The 20,767-nt window shown below is 41.0% G+C and overlaps 1 protein-coding gene across 1 annotated transcript in view; it reads left to right on the forward strand.

Moving 5' to 3' along the window:
• ARHGAP15 (Rho GTPase activating protein 15) overlaps positions 1–20,767 on the forward strand; it is a 696,217-nt gene that overhangs the window by 457,107 nt on the left and 218,343 nt on the right. Inside the window, exon 12 of the mRNA XM_069732881.1 lies at positions 19,785–19,862. Within this exon, the coding sequence (XP_069588982.1) occupies positions 19,785–19,862 (78 nt within the window). The remainder of the gene's footprint in view (positions 1–19,784; positions 19,863–20,767) is intronic.

Consider the following 20,767-nt stretch of genomic DNA (forward strand, 5'->3'; position numbering starts at 1 on the left):
TCATCCACACAGTGCTCCAAATCATGCTCATTCGTTCTAGAACTGTAGTGCGCATGCGCCGGCACTCTTTAGCATTGCATGCATACTACAGTGCTTTGCTCTGCCTTCAGCAGGACAGAGAGAAGTGCATCTGTGTAGGAGCGTGATTTGGAAAACTCTGTGGATGATGTAGGACACGTCATGCACATAAAGCGGAGGAGGATGGCAAGCGCAAGAAGAAAGGAGGAGCTGGACCTAGACCATTAACTCCCATCCATAAAAGGCAAGTGTAATAATTAGAGATGAGTGAATCAATTTGATGCAAGTTGAAATTTTAGGAATTAGCCGAACCCGGTGAATTCGAACCGTTTGTAATTTGGTTCACAAAAAAGCCTAAAACGGCCTTACGTGTTGCAGAATATTACATCACCCAGAGAAGTGCCAAATGACCTTGAGGTGGGCTTCCCTATAATGTCCAGTTTTGGGCACCGGTGCTCAGGAAGGATATAATGGAACTAGAGAGAGTACAAAGGAGGGCAACAAAATTAATAAAGGGGATGGGAGAACTACAATACCCAGATAGATTAGCGAAATTAGGATTATTTAGTCTAGAAAAAAGATGACTGAGGGGCGATCTAATAACCATGTATAAGTATATAAGGGGACAATACAAATATCTCGCTGAGGATCTGTTTATACCAAGGAAGGTGACGGGCACAAGGGGGCATTCTTTGCGTCTGGAGGAGAGAAGGTTTTTCCACCAACATAGAAGAGGATTCTTTACTGTTAGGGCAGTGAGAATCTGGAATTGCTTGCCTGAGGAGGTGGTGATGGCGAACTCAGTCGAGGGGTTCAAGAGAGGCCTGGATGTCTTCCTGGAGCAGAACAATATTGTATCATACAATTATTAGGTTCTGTAGAAGGACGTAGATCTGGGTATTTATTATGATGGAATATAGGCTGAACTGGATGGACAAATGTCTTTTTTCGGCCTTACTAACTATGTTACTATGTATGTCTTTCAGCTATCATATCGCATATAGCATAGCCTGTATAAAAGCAGAAGCAGGGAATGCATCAGCCATTTTGTGGTGAATCTGAATAGTGAGAGGACGTCACAACTCACAATTTAGCCATATAGATAGAGAGGGGAAGCCATAAAACACTACAGTAACTGTAAAGATAGTATGTGACAACTCAACAGTGACACTGTGGGATAAGAGGCTAGTGTAAGGCACGCAGGCTTTCTAAGTATTTTTAATTCTAGGCAAATAAATTCACTGTAAATGTGATTATCTGAGGAAATTCGGCGAATCTGACTAATTTGAATTTTAAAAGATGTGCTCGTGTCTTGTAATAATAGGTGTGTATCCCCGACTAAACAGTCTATGAAAATTATTTGTGCAAAATATTCATTTAGCTTTTTTGGTAAATTATTTTTTTTAACAGTCTCTTTTTTTGCATGTTTGTGGAGAACAATAAAATAACGTTATAGCTTCTATATTTCGGTCTTATTGCAGGTTTTAGCATTCATTTTCTTGCAATTAAAAAGGTACATTATTTAATAACTGTGGGATACACATAATAGTGCAAACTTGATTCCGTGCCCAAAATGTCAGCCCGGAGCCTATGACTGTGCTCCAGGAATGAAAGAGGCCATTGGTCCCTTCCCTGAGAAGGGTCTCTGCACTTATTCCATTATCTTTCGAATGTAATTCTTAGCAGCTGTTATGTATTTTTTACTGTCGTTTGTTTGACAGGATCCAGTTATAGGTTCCGATGTCTGTTTAAAGAAACAAAGCGGTTGTTGGCTTGAAAAGTCGCTCTCTGCTTGTGTGATCAGCTTGTTCCCAGGGTTTTGCACAGGGTTTGCCAAGCAAAGGGACTGACCTTTTGTAGCAAACACTTTTTCATTTCTAAATGCTCACTTTGATTTTTGTTCCATTTTCATGCTCATTCCAAACTGTTTACAGCCCACGAAAATGACTGTGAATTATATGTTTATGTAATGGATTCCTTTTGTGGTCGCAGTGGAATGTTTACTTTCAGCAATTAGTTATCTTTGGTTAGATTACAGTGACCTGAAAAAAGCAAATTACTAAAATTATTACCTTAACTACTTTGTTATGATGTTGTGTTTTAGCCGTGCTATTCACAGGAAGCCGGGGGAGCTCGCCTTGTATTCGTACACATTGCTCCATCCTTCTTCTCTGTCATGTACTTAGTCTCTGCGGTTTGGGTATTTTCTATTGTGCGTAGCAATTCTGCATTACTTACTGTAAAGTTCCATCTAGAAAGGTATAGGGGATACCCCTCCAATTAACTGTAAAAGATTATTAAAGAAAATGCAAAGTTGCGAAAGGCTTTGAGGCATATCTATAAAGTCTGCCATTGTTGGACACCAATTTATATTGACCGCATTATTATTTAATAGAGGGTTATTTAACTTATCTTGGGGGTCAATTTGAGGGTTATTATCATGGCATAATGATAGGGCTTGCACTGGAGGTTATGGCTTGCCTGTGAGGCGGTTTCTCTAAGTCATAAGTCTGAGTGGGCAGCATGGATCAGAGGTGACAATGCAGCAGTGCAGTTCTTGATGAATGACATGGATTAGTGAGGACCAGGACAGCAGAGAAGGTAGCACCGATGAAGCATAGATAGGTGTGTGGGCATACACAGGAACAGTAGCAATATAGAAATCTAGTATTGTTCGGCAGTAAAGCAGATAATCACCGAAATGCAGAGTGGGCAAGGGTTAAACACAGCAGTAGATGCAGTTCCAGCAAGGCAATGGTTAATAGCAGGAATTCAATGATGTATAGACAAACTAGAGATTTACCAACCCAACCAGAAAAATGAAAGCAGAAAGTGTATAAATATCTACAGATAAAGAAATATACTTTATTGAAAAAACACACACTAGTTTTTAAGACATGAATAAAAACAGGAATTCAATGAAGTATAAACAAACTAGGGATTCATTTGAACAGATGTGTTACCTTGATTGAGGAGGCTAAGTGCAACCAATTGCATAAATTTGGTATTTTTCAGAAAGGGTGGTGCGGATGACCCCTAAGTAAACTGGATTGAGCTTGGAAATATCTATCGCTGTAGCATGGAAGTTAGGGGTAGATGAGATGACAGACATCTGGTTGGAACTCAGGCTTGAGAAGTAGCAGCAAACTCCTGACAAACTTGAGGTAATTGAAACAATGCTTCTTAATATCCAAGCACCTTACGTCTGCCAAAGCAGACCTTACAAGGCCTAGGGTGCTGATGTCCTGGGAGTTCACCAAATTACCTAAGAGACTCATGTTGGGTTAATCTGAGATGGTCAAATGAGAAAATCGCCTGGTGCTTGTGCCGGGACAGATGAGTGACAAAGGCTTAGAAAATTACAGCATAGAGTGTCTGTATCCCTGCAATAGATTGTGCACCAAACGGATATTGCCTGGACCCACCTATATACACGCACACTTAATTCACCTGAGCATGCAGATATGTTCAGTAGGGAGAGGAATGTTAGCCACTACTTGACACCTCCAGTGATTACTTATCTTACCTAAAAACAATAGGATTGGGCATTAGCATTCAATATTTATTGGGCAAAGATATGAGTGAATCCATTTTTAATTAAATTCCTTATGAATTTATAAAAAATATTACATATTTGCCAATATCCAAATTTTTGACGATTTGATTGCCACAAATCCAGCAAAATGTTGACAGGTTATACTCATCTTTTCTGCTGCCATAGTTCACTGCCCAGAGCTCTGCACTCCCTCTGGTCTTTGGATCTTCCAATGCTGACTAGCACTCATGCAGAGCACAATGCGTCGCTAATGTCAATGATGTGGTGCCATGCATCCCACTTGCCCCAGTAAATGATGCAGCTTGTTTAGTTGTTGCACCCCATGTAATCATCTGATGGCTAATCAGCAGTAGAATATCTGAAGACCAATGGTGGCGAAACAGATATTTGGACAGGTCAAGGACAGGTGAGTATAATGCTATATTACTTTTAAGCCTTTCCATCTCCTCTGTTTACTATGCTTTTGGGGTCTGGAGAGACGTCACACCATAATAAATGTCTGTCCAGGAAAATTTGAAATCAGACCAAAATAAATCTCATATTTCTAAAATCTCAAGTCCATATTTGCCATCTGGTTCAAAAATGTCAAGGAGGCTCTTAGAAAAGAAATGAGTCCACTTGGATTTCCCGAAGCTTGGTGGAACTCTAGGTAGCACACTGAAGCTTCATGAAACCTCTCAGAAAGAAGTCCTTGCTAAGGGATTCATGTGTGTAACTCTGGGATTGTCCATCAATGGGTTGAACATAATATCCAAATGTATTCAGAAAGAGCGGGAAAAAGGATGTAGAGGGGTGTGGGATGGTCGTCGTGACCTAAAAGGATGGGATTATGGCAAATATTGTTCCATCTGATATGTCACATACAAGATTCACCACGTAAGGATAAATACAAATAATGTATGCCAAATCCAAGGCCATTAACTAGCTTCATTAGGAAAGTAATGACATGATTGTATTAGGTCTTGTTGAGAATCCTTGAAGATAACATTTCATGATTTCAAGTTTTTTACTTTAAAGGACATATAAGTTTTCTGAGTGGTACAAAAAATAGACCCCATACAATATACACTGACTCACAATAAAGGATGGAACACGAGTAGATGAAATGGAAATAATTACTCATTGCCCTCTTGCATGAGCTGATCTAGGATACTCATGAATTTTGCTCATTCTTTGGGTGGTTGTTGGCCTGCTAGACACGCCAACAGTTGTGAATGAGTGTTCCTACAAATGCTGTTTTGCCATTTATTGGTTTGTTAAATCGGGATAATAGATTGAGAGGGTAGAAGTTAAGATTGAAGAAGCCCTCCTCCTCCTCCTCCCCCCATCAAAGTTATTTCCTCTCAATATATTGCAGTCATCATATTATATAGCACTATGCACTTACAATTGCTCATTTTGCCTTTCTACCAAGATAATTTTCTTTTCTCTCAGCCCAACGAAATCTCTTTTCACTGCATGAGTCATCCCCCACTTCAACTTCTGACCCTGCTTACAAGGATTTAGCTAGTCCGTTTTTAATCACGTGATGTCATAGACCTAATGGAAGAGAGAAGAATTAACTGGGTAGAAAAGCAAAATGAGCAATTGTAAGTACACAGTGCTATATAATATGATGACTGCAATATATTACAGGATGAAAATGTTGCATTTACAATTATCCAAGTTTTTGCAGTCAGGGATCACAGGAGACTGGCAGCAGCTTTCTATTTCTCACTTAGAGAACACTGAAATGCTCAGCAGAGCTCTCTGGGGAAAATAGCTGTCAAGCGATTGTGTAAGGGTACCGTCACACAGTGCCATTTCGATCGCTACGACGGTACGATTCGTGACGTTCCAGCGATATCGTTACGATATCGCTGTGTCTGACACGCAGCAGCGATCAGGGATCCTGCTGAGAATCATACGTCGTAGCAGATCGTTTGGAACTTTCTTTCGTCGCTGGATCTCCCGCTGTCATCGCTAGATCGGTGTGTGTGACACCGATCTAGCGATCTAGCGATGCAATCTAGCGATGCGTTCGCTTGTAACCAGAGTAAACATCGGGTTACTAAGCGCAGGGCCGCGCTTAGTAACCCGATGTTTACCCTGGTTACCAGCGTAAATGTAAAAAATAACAAACAGTACATACTTACATTCCGGTGTCCGTCAGGTCCCTTGCCGTCTGCTTCTCGCACTCACTGACTGCCGGCCGTAAAGTGAAAGCAGAGCACAGCGGTGACGTCACCGCTGTGCTCTGCTTTCACTTTACAGCCGGCAGTCAGTGAGTGCGGGAAGCAGACGGCAAGGGACAGACACCTGAATGTAAGTATGTAGTGTTTGTTTTTTTTTACGCTGGTAACCAGGGTAAACATCGGGTTACTAAGCGCGGTCCTGCGCTTAGTAACCCGATGTTTACCCTGGGTACCCGGGGCCCTCGGCATCGTTGGTCGCTGGAGAGCTGTCTGTGTGACAGCTCCCCAGCGACCACAGTACGATTTACCTACGATCACGGCCAGGTCGTATCGCTGGTCGTGATCGTAGGTAAATCATATAGTGTGACGGTACCCTAAGTGGAGCGTTACATTCTTGACACAAAATTTCCTGGTTCAACTATGGAGATATGATTTTCCAATACTCTGTTGGGAGGTGTTTATGCTATATGTGTTTATATGTGGCCACCCAGTGGTTATGATCTGGTTTGAAGCCTGTTGTGCAATCTTGCCTTGCGCAGGCGTGTACTATGGAGGACAGAGAATGAACTTCAATCCAATATTGCAGCCAGCATGCAGCCAGCGGGTAAGGAAAGGGTGAATCAAACACCAGAAAACCCCGCCCCTATGGCTGAAGATTGTTCCCTCCAAATTCAGGTGACAGAGTCCCTTTAATTAGATATTGGAGTCCTTTACCAAATTTAAGAATATTTAAGGCTGGATACATTTGTGCACAATACGTTGTGTGCATTTGGCCTTATGCGAAAATTAAATTATTTATAAAAGGATTAGAACAAATGAGTAAAACTTAAAATAAACACAACTGCAGATAATCTTGTAAACTTAAATGACACCTAGAAATTATGATATCTTCCTTGCCTTTAAAAAAACAATGTTATGCAACAACTCCAAACTAAATTGCATTAGTCTATTACAACATAGAAAAAAAAGGTTTATTTTGCTGTGTTTCTCTGTAAACACATTCTCATCAATTCATTATGAGCCGCGTAGATCCCAAGAGGCCTTTATTTTAACATGACAAGAACAACAGAACCAGAAAACATAACAAACAATAAAGTAAGTGAATTTCATCAGCAGGACTCCAACATTTTTTATCTTTACAGTAAACACTGAGGTTTTACTAACTTTCCTAAATACATTTTAATTGCAATAAAAAAAAATCCAGCCTCAAAGAAGTTTTACACTAAATATCAATACTTTTTAAGAAATATGATTAATATGGCTGCAACAGGGACTAAAACATTACCACACTGCGATCAACCAATTAGGAGCTGGCTACCAGTGTACAAATTCCCTGCAGTGCCTCCGCAGGAGAAATGGGGCATTACACGGTTATCAATGGAGTCAAATGGCTGTCTATGCAATTCCTGTACACGGAGGGTCCTCCAGACAGAGAGAGATGGATATAGTCACTTTTTGTCTTTCCACAGGTTTTATTTGATTACTAAGTCAAAATTTCCTAGTAGAGTATCTGAAAATGGGTTTTATAAACCAGGTAGATATTAGGGCATCACAAACAGATGAATAGACAACTATTCTTACCAACCACATCCATATACAAGCATACAGTTAGGTCCATATATATTTGGACAGAGACAACATATTTCTAATTTTGGTTATAGACATCACCACAATGAATTTTAAACAAAACAATTCAGATGCAGTTGAAGTTCAGACTTTCAGCTTTCATTTGAGGGTATCCACATTAAAATTGAATGAAGGGTTTAGGAGTTTCAGCTCCTTAACATGTGCCACCCTGTTTTTAAAGGGACCAAAAGTAATTGGACAGATTCAATAATTTTAAATAAAATGTTCATTTCTAGTACTTGGTTGAAAACCCTTTGTTGGCAATGACTGCCTGAAATCTTGAACACAAGGACATCACCAGACGCTGTGTTTCCTCCCTTTTGATGCTCTGCCAGGCCTTCACTGCGGTGGTTTTCAGTTGCTGTTTGTTTGTGGCCTTTCTGTCTGAAGTTTAGTCTTTAACAAGTGAAATGCATGCTCAATTGGGTGGAGATCAGGTGACTGACTTGGCCAATCAAGAATATTGCACTTCTTTGCTTTAATAAACTTCTGGGTTGCTTTGGCTTTATGTTTTGGGTCATTGTCCATCTGTTGTATGAAACGACGACCAATCAGTTTGGCTGCATTTGGCTGGATCTGAGCACACAGTTTGGCTCTGAATACCTCAGAATTCATTCGGCTGCTTCTGTCCGGTGTCACATCATCAATAATCACCAGTGACCCAGTGCCACTGGCAGCCATGCATGCCCGCGCCATCACACTGCCTCCGCCGTGTTTTACAGATGATGTGGTATGCTTTGGATCATGAGCTGTACCACGCCTTCACCATACTTTTCTCTTTCCATCATTCTGGTAGAGGTTGATCTTGGTTTCATCTGTCCAAAGAATGTTCTTCCAGAACTGTGCTGGCTTTTTTAGATGTTTTTTAGCAAAGTCCAGTCTAGCCTTTTTATTCTTGATGCTTATGAGTGTCTTGTACCGTGCAGTGAACCCTCTGTAGTTACTTTCATGCAGTCTTCTCTTTATGGTAGATTTGGATATTGATCCGCCGACCCCCTGGAGAGTGTTGGTCACTTGGTTGGCTGTTGTGAAGGGGTTTCTCTTCACCATGGAGATTATTCTGCGATCATCCACCACTGTTGTCTTCCGTGGGCGCCCAGGTCTTTTTGCATTGATGAGTTCCCCAGTGCTTTCTTTCTTTCTCAGTATGTATCAAACTGTAGCTTTTGCCACTCCTAATATTGTAGCAAATTCTCGGATGGGTTTTTTCTGTTTTCGCAGCTTAAGGATGGCTTGTTTCACCTGCATGGAGAGCTCCTTTACCGCATGTTTACTTCACAGCAAAACCTTCCAAATGCAAGCACCACACCTCAAATCAACGCCAGGCCTTTTATCTGCTTAATTGAGAATGAAATAACGAAGGGATTGCCCACACGTGTCCATGAAATAGCCTTGGAGTCAATTGTCCAATTACTTTTGGTCCCTTTAAAAACAGGATGGCACATGTTAAGGAGCTGATACTCCTAAACCCTTCATCCAATTTTAATGTGGATACCCTCAAATGAAAGCTGAAAGTCTGATCTTCAACTGCATCTGAATTGTTTTGTTTAAAATTCATTGTGGTAATGTCTATAACCAAAATTAGACAAATGTTGTCTCTGTCCAAATATATATGGACCTAACTGTATTTGGCTAAGTATACTGTTGTTCTCAATAGGGTGAAGGAAGGAGGCAAGTGCCTCGGGCGGCAGCTTATCTCGCGTCAGAACAAAGGACCTACAAAAAAAACCAACATGATGATTCTTGTGACCAACAGGACATCTGTTATTGGGGCAGAGTTGAAATACTCCCATATATATTAGATTATATCGCTCCTGATCACGGCGCCTTGCAGTTCCCCTATCCGCAGGCAGAAGCCCTCAATGGAAGCAACTTCTTCTGAAGATCCATCAGATTTCAGCCATTATTGGTCTTTGCATCCCTGAAAGTTGATATCTGTGATAAATTGGTTTACGTTATGGGGTAGACCTTTCTGGGATCATACAGTCATAGCAGCCACACTACAGCCGTGATGCCTAAAGACTCCCAAGAATCCTACAAGATATGATTCTGACTGTATGCCACCTCCATTTACCCTTTCTGGCCAAGTGTCAAATGTCCCGTGTCCTTACATGTGATGCCCCCTCTATGGCTTCAGTCTTTTCCAGAGTGGTCGTGAAAGCAATGTGACCTTCCTCCCCTTCCCCACCAAAAAAAAATAAAAAATGACAGAAAGAGAAACAAGTTCTACGGAAATACTATGTAATAACATTGGCATCATGCCATGCATAAAAAAATCCTAAAACATTTGTTCATGATAATGGGCATTTAACGAGAAAGTGAATTACTACACGGCTTTAAATATATCCATGAATGGAAGAAATATTTCCGAAGCCTCATGTTATATGACGTGACTGAAAAATGACGATTGTGATTCATGTCAAGCCAAAAACCGTGATTCTGATTTAAAGAGAAAAAGCTTTATTTTCTGTGCATCCAATTTTCAACTACAAGATTAACTGTTGTAATGGGGACAGAAAAATAGGGTCAAATTGGTAAATTGCAACCTTACACAAATTGTTAATGCACACTTGGAATGCTGATTTATAAGGTTATAGATCAACTTACTGGATGATTGATCACAGATCTGACATTTACACAATAGTATGTTTAACAGGAGCTTCTTAGCTTTGGTCGTGCCTTTTTTGGTACCCTCTAATGACATCTCAAGTGTATTTGGAATCAGTTACAATTGGAAAAAAGTCCAAACTTTATGGACAGAAACGTTGCAGTCGGCCAATAAAGTCTTCACTTTTTGCTATTGGAATCATTTTGGAGAGCTGCCTTCCTTTGTTTTTTTCAGTGCCCAAATATCTCCCTTAAGGCCATTTAAAATGTTTAGAACTAATTCAAAACAACCCGAGTTTCATTAGCAGAAACCAAACATGACAACTTTATAAAATTATTTTCTGGAAGATTTGATATATTTTTTTAATAGCCACATTTCTTTATTTTTGGCTGTTAGGTCCGTCTATGTCCAATTTCTGCCCCGTCAAAGTGCATTTGGACAAAGAAAATGTTCAAGGAGTGTTATACTTTAGGGGGTTTCTGAAGAACCCAGCATATTTCAAAATTCCTTCAAGAGTTTGGGAGCTGTCTCCTTATTCTGGTAGAGTTGGCACATTTATCAGGAATAATTTATCATTAATTTATAATTTATCTATAGATGACAAAGTGTATGTACGGTCATTTGTTTTTCCTAAACACCAGAATGAACTGGCCAGTGGGAGCAATAGGTTGAACAAGTTCTTAAATATATAAATTTACCCTGAAGTTGGTGACCTATAATTAGATCTATAATTGAGCAAATGCTCCAATATTCCAACATTTTTTGCACAGCACTTATAGGCGTCATACTACTTCAGGCCTCCATATTCAGAGGATATTTCATAAACACTCAATTCCACCTCTGTGAACCCCACCTACTTGGAGGAATAGGGATCTCCCCGTCTCACATTCTGCAAAGAAAGCTGGCCATGTGCATGGCTCTCTTAAAATAAACCAAACACCTTCGGTCTGACAAAACAGGCAGCCGAAAAAATGAAGACATCCGGAATACAATTAAAATAAGGCTTTATTTATGGAAAACATATCCCGTGCCATAGTGCACAAGCACCAAAACCAGAAATGGGAGGTGTTACGGCTAGCAGAACGCACCGAGTAATAGGTAGGTAGCTACAAGGTGCGTTCGCTGCCCAGGGTCCACCGTGCAGAGATATCTGCTGCTAAGTAATGGTGGATGGACTCTGAGCTCACACGTGGGTTAAGCTTCACCCCGTGTGAACTGGTAATGAACTCTGTTGCCTCACAGAGTCGCGCTGTACACAAAACTAATACCCTAACTAGGGTTGTGCTTGCTCTGGAACTCTTCTGTGCTAACCGCACACATGAAGGAACCAGATGCTAAGCCAAGGCTAATTGCCCCCACTGACGCTAGCTGCCTGCCTGAGTGTACAGTCCCAATGGTAACAGCTAAACACCACATAAGAACAGAGTGGTATAGTATCCACTGGCATAAGCCAAAACACATTTGATACTAGCGCATAGCCGTGCGGCCATGCGAGCCTTATATAGCTACAGCAAGTAAAAGACCTTTCCTAGAAGGACCAATGAGATACTGCCATACCTGAGCATGTGACCCTAAATCTCCACTGAGAGATCTTGCCCTGGGCATGCTCAGTGTGTGCAAAGCAGGACTTAGTCCTAGCACCTACAGGACCTTCCTGAAAGGACCAATGGACTTAGGTGCCGTATCTGACCATGTGACCCTTGATCTCCACTGAGAGATCTTACTCAGGGCATGCTCAGAACGAGAAAAGCAGGACTCAGTCCCAGAAACGTCTGCTCGCCGCTGCCCAGCACTGACTTCAATGGCAGAAGGAGGAAAAGCAGCAGTAACTCTTTGTACAGAGTGGGACTAAGCAAGACGCTGGGACTGACGTCTCCGCTGAGCAGACTCCACTGCGGCAGGAGAAGAATGGGAGACCGCAGCAGAGATGGCCCGAGATTCCCCCTGTGCAGAACTCGACCCCTAACAGGAAGCCACGTAATATAATTTGCTAAAAGCATATAATGCAGTGTAGTAAAAAGCAATGCCACACATAAATCCGGTATACTGCACTTTGGTGGCCTAAGCATACATACAGTGAAACCATTACAGATATGTGTCACATAACAAGACAATTGCAATAGCTACCTGCGGCTGACCCAGTGTCCCACCTCACCCCAACGTGCGTTTCGCAAACCAGCTTCTTTCGGGTTGCTTAGGCAACCAAAGTGCAATATACTAAATTTATGTGTGGCATTGCTTTTTACTACACTGCACTATATGCTTTTAGCAAATTATATTACGTGGCCTCCCACTTCTGGTTTTGGTGCTTGTGCACTATGGCACGGGATATGTTTTCCATAAATAAAGCCTTATTTTAATTGTATTCTGGATCTCTTCATTTTTTCGGCTGCCTGTTTTGTCAGACCGAAGGTGTTTGGTATATGTTAGGAAGTGCCAGTGGTATAATAGGGACAGTGGTGGTTTAACTCTCTTAAAATAAAGTATAAAATTGTAAAGAAAACGGTCTTCCTTGCCGTTCCCATTTTCACGATCGGTAGGGATCTGGAAATCATACCTGAGAAACAAATTCCTGTTTACTTGTGAAGGCATTAAGGAGGCTTCCCTGGATTAATAAACAAAATAGGCTAAAAAAGAATTGTACTTTCAACAAACTTTGCAGAAATCAATAGTATATGCAAATATTAAAAAAGGTGTAATATATCTTATAAGGATATTCTGCTTCTTTTTTATATTCTCAACTGATGAGCCACTTGCTCCCCTCTCGACTGTCATGCGCTGTGAAGAAGAACAGCTTGCTCAAGAGAAGGTAGTCTGCAACCACGTTGAGTTTACACTTTGATTCTCAATCCTCTTTCTCTAATGAGTATAAGTGTAAAAGACCGGCAGAGGAAGACACAAACATCATGGTGAGCGTTCTAACAAGTCTTTTACCTCACACCAGAACTGGATTCACATCTACATAGTTGAGAATGTGCTAACTAGGGAATGAAGAAAAAGAATCCTCCTATCTTGTAGATTGTGAGCCTTCGCGGGCAGGGTCCTCATTCCTCCTGTACCAGTTATGACTTGTATTGTTTAAGATTATTGTACTTGTTTTCATTATGTATACCCCTCCTCACATGTAAAGCGCCATGGAACAAATGGCGCTATAACAATAAATAATAATAATAATATCTGTGTGCTCTACTTTAGAGTCTACTGTCACCAGAAATCAAGCCTGTAGTTGGAAAAGTGATAGAAATGCAGGATGCAAGTCAAATAATGGCCGGGAATAGTGATTTTTTTCTCATGTACACAGAGGACAGATTATCTGGGGCAAGTTATTTAAAAGTATTTATTTATTTCACCTATATAGTTCCATCATTTTCCACAGTGTTTCACAGACATTGTTATCACTGTCCCAATTGGCACTCAAATTTTTAATACCCCATGAGTATCTCTTTGGAGTGTGTGAGGAAACAAGAGAACCTGGGGGAAATCTATGTAAACACTGGAAGAACATAAAAACGCCTGGGAGATGTTGCCCTTGGTGGGATTTAACCCAAGACCCCAGCATTACAAAAGCAACAGTGCTGATTACTGAGCCACCATGCTGCCAGTATGGAGAACAATTACCCTAAGGGCACTTTCAGATGTTCTTGATAATCGGTCCAATGTCGGATCTCAGTGTACAGAATGACCGCACATCTCTTGACCCGAGTGTCATAGCCTCATACGAAGCTATCAAGCACAGGTCAGGAGATTGTGCTGTCAGTCTGTGCATTGCGATCCGACATTGGACCGATTATCAAGGACATCTGAAAGAGTTATAAAGTCAGTAAATAGCAAAACCATAACAAAAGAGCCATTACTTACCTGATCAATTACCAGTGTCGCTGTTGTTTTGAAGCTACCCAACAGTGTCGGTTTATATCCTGTAGCGCTCACGTGTCCTCTACCCATATGATCACTACAGGCAATAACGAGTCTCATATTAACACCTAGTAAAGAGAGTAATAGCATAAATTATGGATTAGTAAATAGGTCAGCTAGAAATGTAAAGAAACATAATGGCACCTACAAAAAACGAGCACAAGACCGATAATGAAATATTAAAACAATCTTTAATTGAAAACAAATTGGACAATGCACATGAACTAAAACCATATACGACCAGACGGACAAGATAAAATAAATGAAAGTAGAGGAAAAAAGTGCAAAAATTATGATGTAAATATGCAGTAAAGAGTGACACAGACAAAATTATTAATCAGATAGAACATCCTATAGAACATGATAATCAAAAAGTGATTGGCTCTTGTTATCCCTATCTATAAACATGGTAGTCAAAGAAAGCAAAAATATGAATGTATAAATACAACAAATAAAGTGCCAGTGCATAATTAAAACATGCAGCACTTAATTCGTAAGCATGTAGAATTGAAATCATAATGAATGATGGAATACCAAAAATAGGTCACCTAAAGGTATTTGAAGTGCATAGATAAGGGGTCACATCAATGTAAGAATAATAAAAGGAATTACAAACCCATAGAGAGGCCTGGATGTCTTCCTGGAGCAGAACAATATTGCATCATACAATTATTAGGTTCTGTAGAAGGACGTAGATCTGGGGATTTATTATGATGGAATATAGGCTGAACTGGATGGACAAATGTCTTTTTTCGGCCTTACTAACTATGTTACTATGTTAATGCATTGCTTGTCCTCCACCTCACCCTCCAACGCACGTTTCGCAATGCTTCCTCAAGGAGTGATGAGGTGGAGGGGAGAACACACAGGTGAACACACACAGTAAGGTCAGCTGAGCCGCCCACTACACAGGCATACAGAAGCACACAGCGCAATCGCACTAAACCGTGATGGCCATTATAACAAAGGGATAAATGCCCACACGATAATAGTTATCAACAGAGACTTGTTCAGACCTGTGTCTTTTGACCTGTCTATTATGTTGCATGACCTTGGTCACAGATTTGCATGACTTTTACATAGAAAGTCGTCAATGGTTGATATTCGAGATTGAAGGCACAAACTGGAGATTCTCAGTACAAAGTCTGTACCACCACTGGTGCAGCCAGACTATATGGAACATTGACACATTTCGAATATTGTCTTGATGCTCCTGTCCACTGGCCTGATCATATGGTATTAGCTTGCACATATCCTAAATATTATATAATATTCTCCATAAATTCTTTTCCACAGTTTTCAGCTGCTTATTACTTTGTAATAAAGGATTAAAAGTTTGGTTTGGCTAAGTTTCCCTCCTTCTTTGGAGTCCATGGTTGTTATTATTGAGTTCTTTGAACATTATCCACCTTACACAATTTAATAAGAACATTTTGCTATTGCCAAGCTGGTACCAGACCATGCAGAGGAGAATTGTATAGTTTCTACCAACCACTATTTCCTGTGTAACAGCCTTGGACAGAAGTGGTTACAAGTACCATAGATTTAATTTCTTGATGTCATTTGTCTTCATTGAATGTCAGCGTCCTCGTGTTTCATGATTTTTGCTGTTTTTAGACGAAGGTGCCTTTAAAGTTGTTTTGATTGAAAAATGTTCACAGAATTGCAAGTTTGGAACTTTAAATAACTTTCTCTCTTCAAAGTTACGCTTGGCCTAATTGTGTTTCTAAAATAATATATCTGAGTTCCAGCAAGGGGAATGCGGTCACAAAGCTGATGCCCAATCCCTTCAATTTACGTTGCTTTGGCTTGGCTGAGCTTGAAAAGTTCTTGGAGAGGAGAACTGTGGCTCGCGAGCGTTATAATTGGGGGAATATTTCTGAGGCTTTAGAGATTGTATATGAACCGTGGTGAGATGATAATCAGTCAGGAGAGTGTGAAAAACGAGAGCAATATCAGCTTCTACACATTACTCTTTGTTTTGATACGTTGTGGTCATTGTTTTGTCATTTTGATCAGTGGAGGTCCAAGAACTAATGAACCACAAATCACTCAATTGAAAGGACCAAATAAGCAAGCCTATCCGAGAAAGATTTTGGTCTGTACACCATTCATCTTGTGCTTGAGGTCCACTGCTTGCTTAGGCCCTTGCATTTGAGGGATAGGTGGTTGTCCATGCCACCAATTAAATATGCAAATTGTCTCTTCAGAGAGGAAGATGAACTCTTTTACCAGCCATTGGAAGTCGCAATCCTACAAGTCAATGTCGACTCTTTAATAAGCCTTTCAATATGACATAGGATAAAAGCCAAATCAGAATCCCTTATGCCACCAATTAAAACTAATAAACATAGACTACGACTGATCAAAACTTTTGTAATAGTTGAGTTAATTTGTAGTGTCACTCTCCATTTCTATGGACACAGCAGCTATATTCTACTGACAGAACCTCCAAAAAAGTGGTAAGAAGCTTAATTTCTTGCTGAAATTTTTAATTCAATATACATAGGAAGATAAGCACCTTTACAAATACATTAGATTAGTTATACACAACTGATCTTGAGTTAAATCTTGTATTGTACTCCAGAGCTGACTATTCATTTCTGTTAAGTAGCGGCACACGTGACCACCGGCAGCAGCATGAAGCCGGTGGCTGATACTGCAAGCTATTACTGAAGAGCAATGAATAGTCACTGCTTTTTGTGCGCACGGTCCCGGTGAGTATTCCGGGAGCTGTGTTCTGCTTGTGAGCAGCACATGATGTCCCTGCCATGCGCTGCTTACAAGCATAAAGCAGTTGCTGGACGCTACGAGGGAGCGCCAGGTAGGTAAGTGTAATGTTTTTTTTTAATGTTTTCTGATGGGACCATGCATACCAGGATGGGGATGAGGATGGGGGCCAATTATAAGGATTGGGAAATGCATACCAGGACCGGGGTTGGGGGGAAATAATACCAAGATACTATTATTAAAGAGAAATGAATATTCATTGCTCTCCACGCCCATGGGCATGGAAGGCAGTGAATATTAATTTCTCTTTAGCATCAGGAACAATAGTTAGCTGCAGCCACCGGTTCCAGCCTCCTGTGACCCACTGCTTCGCCGATGCCGTTCCCCCACCTCCCCACCATAACTAGATATACCATACCCCACCGTACATCCAGACTATAAGACGCACCCCCATTTTCCTCCACATTTTTGGAGGAAAAAAGTGCATCTATTAGTCCGAAAAACACGGTATTTAGTAATTTATAAGCTGTAAATATGAGTCAAAGTAAAGTTAGAGGAAAGCATTTTAGTAATATTCTGAAATGAATTCCTGGTTTCGTTTTTTTCTTTTCTTTTCTTTGTCTTTAGTATACTTATTTTAAGAGAATTAGATCAGTGGAACTGAGCTACTGGGCATGTGAGACCAACAAAACGGGAAACAATAGTACATAAACGCTGGGGAGCTTCAAAGCAATCATGTAAAAGTAATCTCTAGACACAGGATGATTTCTAAATAATTTTAGTTTAAGCATTTGTGTTTTACCTGATCTAAAAGAAAGGAAAAGAACTGAATATTACATAGTGAGAAAACTCATAAAATTGTTAGAATAATCTGTCCTGCAAGTGTGTATGAGGAATAACCCTACTTCTGCCTATTATATGACTTGTATAATTTTTCACCAGTTTTACCCTCTGCAACCATTATTTCTAATTGCCAGTTGCCTCTGAACTAGTGGATCAGCTAGTTGCATAATCGTCTCCCACGCAGAGTACACACAGACATGAGGGATTTTTTTTTGTCTATGCTCCTCTGAGTATTATGGTTTTTTTATATTGTTAAAATCTGCCATATGGTTCCAGAGATATGGTTCTTTTTGTTTAGTATCGATTTTCATGGTCTATTCAAAGGGGCATGGCATAGTTCAGAGTAGCCTAAATGCACGCCTCCAGAGAATTCTGAGGACCATAAAAAGTAGTGCTAAATAAAAAAGTCTAAATTAAAAAATAAATTAAAAAGAGCGGAATCATCAGATGATCATGGACAAAAATAAAATAACAAAACTGGTGACTTTAGAACTAGTGACCTTGAACACTTAAGGCCCCTTCACATTAAGCGACGCTGCAGCGATACCGACAACGATCCGGATCGCTGCAGCGTCGCTGTTTGGTCGCTGGAGAGCTGTCACACAGACAGCTCTCCAGCGACCAACGATGCCGGTAACCAGGGTAAACATCGGGTAACTAAGTGCAGGGCCGCGCTTAGTAACCCGATGTTTACCCTGGATACCATGCTAAAAGTTAAAAAAAACAAACACTAGATACTTACCTACCGCTGTCTGTCCTCCAGCGCTGCGCTCTGCTTCTCTGCTCTCCTCCTGTACTGTCTGTGAGCCGGAAAGCAGAGCGGTGACGTCACCGCTCTGCTTTCCGGCTCACAGCCAGTACAGGAGGAGTGCAGAGGACAGACGGCTGTAGGTAAGTATGTAGTGTTTGTTTTTTTTAACTTTTAGCATGGTATCCAGGGTAAACATCGGGTTACTAAGTGCGGCCCTGCGCTTAGTTACCCGATGTTTACCATGGTTACCAGTGAAGACATCGCTGGATCGGTGTCACACACGCCGATCCAGCGATGTCTCCAGGGAGTCCAGCGACGAAATAAAGTTCTGGACTTTATTCAGCGACCAACGATCTCCCAGCAGGGGCCTGATCGTTGGTCGCTGTCACACAGAACGATTTAATTAACGATATCGTTGCTACGTCACAAATAGCAACGATATCGTTAACAATATCGTTATGTGTGAAGGTACCTTTACTTGATAGCACAGAACCATTTGTCAGGCTCTAAAGGTACCGTCACACATAGCGACGCTGCAGCGATACCGACAACGATCCGGATCGCTGCAGCGTCGCTGTTTGGTCGCTGGAGAGCTGTCACACAGACCGCTCTCCAGCGACCAACGATGCCGGTAACCAGGGTAAACATCGGGTAACTAAGCGCAGGGCCGCGCTTAGTAACCCGATGTTTACCCTGGTTACCATCCTAAAAAGTAAAAAAACAAACGCTACATACTTACCTACAGCTGTCTGTCCTCGGCGCTCTTCTTCTCTTGTCTGGCTGTGAGCGCCGGGCAGCCAGAAAGCAGAGCGGTGACGTCACCGCTCTGCTTTCCGGCTGACCGACGCTCACAGCCAGAGCAGGAGGAGTGCAGAGCACAGCGCTGGAGGACAGACAGCGGTAGGTAAGTATGTAGTGTTTGTTTTTTTACTTTTAGGATGGTAACCAGGGTAAACATCGGGTTACTAAGCGCGGCCCTGCGCTTAGTTACCCGATGTTTACCCTGGTTACCAGCAAAGACATCGCTGAATCGGTGTCACACACGCCGATTCAGCGATGTCTACGGGGAGTCCAGCGACGAAATAAAGTTCTGGACTTTCTTCCCCGACCAGCGATCTCCCAGCAGGGGCCTGATCGCTGCTGCCTGTCACACTGGACGATATCGCTAGCGAGGACGCTGCAACGTCACGTATCGCTAGCGATATCGTCTAGTGCGACAGTACCTTAAGTCTGCTCCTCCGTCCTCCAACCACATCCTCTCATTATACGTTACAATAGGCGTCTGTAATGTGATCCCTCAGTGTGTTGGTAGTACATATTATCTTGACCAGGAAAAATGTTGGCAGCTTTTTCATAGTGAATAATAAGTTCAGGAGTAGAAGTGGCTCATAAATGGATTTCTTTCATAAGTTACATTACAAAGTTTCCTCAATTGTATCCTATTGATTTTCGCGAAGTTTGTTTAGGCGGCAGTGATCATATAATATGTATCCCACACCACTTTACATGGACCTGTTCCTTCCCTATTGTTTACTAGTAACACAATTATTTTTTCCCTTCCAGGTTTAGATGCAGATGGCTTGTACAGAGTCAGCGGGAACCTGTCAACGATACAGAAGTTGCGATTTGTTGTGAACCAGGGTGAGTTAATCCTCATGTATGCAGACATGTTTTGACTTTTCCACGATGGAGCCTTGTTATTCCTGGAATATAGAATCTCATTCTCTTGTTCTGACTTTTTTCTTTTTTTTTTTGCGTTGCAATTTTGATCAATGTTTGGATTCTTGCATTAAGCCTTTGATGATAATGTGCGCAGCTTATCTGGAAATGAAAGGAGAAAAAAGTTTATTGGTGAGCGTTTGAACTTTTCTAAGGGATAATGGCCACAGGGGAAGACATTTCCTGGAAATTGATGATTGTCTTGTAGAGAGAACAAAAAGCCCGTGGCTGGGTCCGCTCTGTCATTAAGTTCAGGAAATGCCCATCCTAAAGGTCTGTCCAGCTTTTGTGATAATTTTCTGTCAATTATGCACGTTATGCCTTTTTTGGCCATTCTTTACAAACTTTATTGAATGGTTGAATGAAGAACGTTATTCGGTTTTGTGGTTTTTGCTTTTTTGTAGTTCCAATTGACATTTTGGCCACTTAACACTTCTAAAAATATAATATTTTCAATAATGACTTCCGATGGTGGACTTTCATGACCTGTAGTCCCAAGTTTTCTATGACTATGATTACATGTGTTTTTTATATTTACTCAAGTAGCATAGATGTATAATAAAGTTGTCTTATGTCGATTTGTGACAAGGTCGTGTAGTGGGCATTGTTATTACTACTGTGGCTTGTTGCCTAATTGAAGGAAATACTGCATTTCCTTAAAAGACCGATACAAATAGAAACGTGTGCCCATGAATTGGTTGCTCTAGATGTATGCTCATTCGGCTATCAAATTTACATCCCACTTTTTTTTAATAAAGCTTATCTCCTAGAAGAACAAAGTTATCAGTTTTTGTAATCCAAAATCCTCCATCCTTCAATGATGATGG

The sequence above is a fragment of the Ranitomeya imitator genome, chromosome 7 (genome assembly GCF_032444005.1).
Source record: "Ranitomeya imitator isolate aRanImi1 chromosome 7, aRanImi1.pri, whole genome shotgun sequence".
Lineage (NCBI taxonomy): Eukaryota > Metazoa > Chordata > Amphibia > Anura > Dendrobatidae > Ranitomeya > Ranitomeya imitator.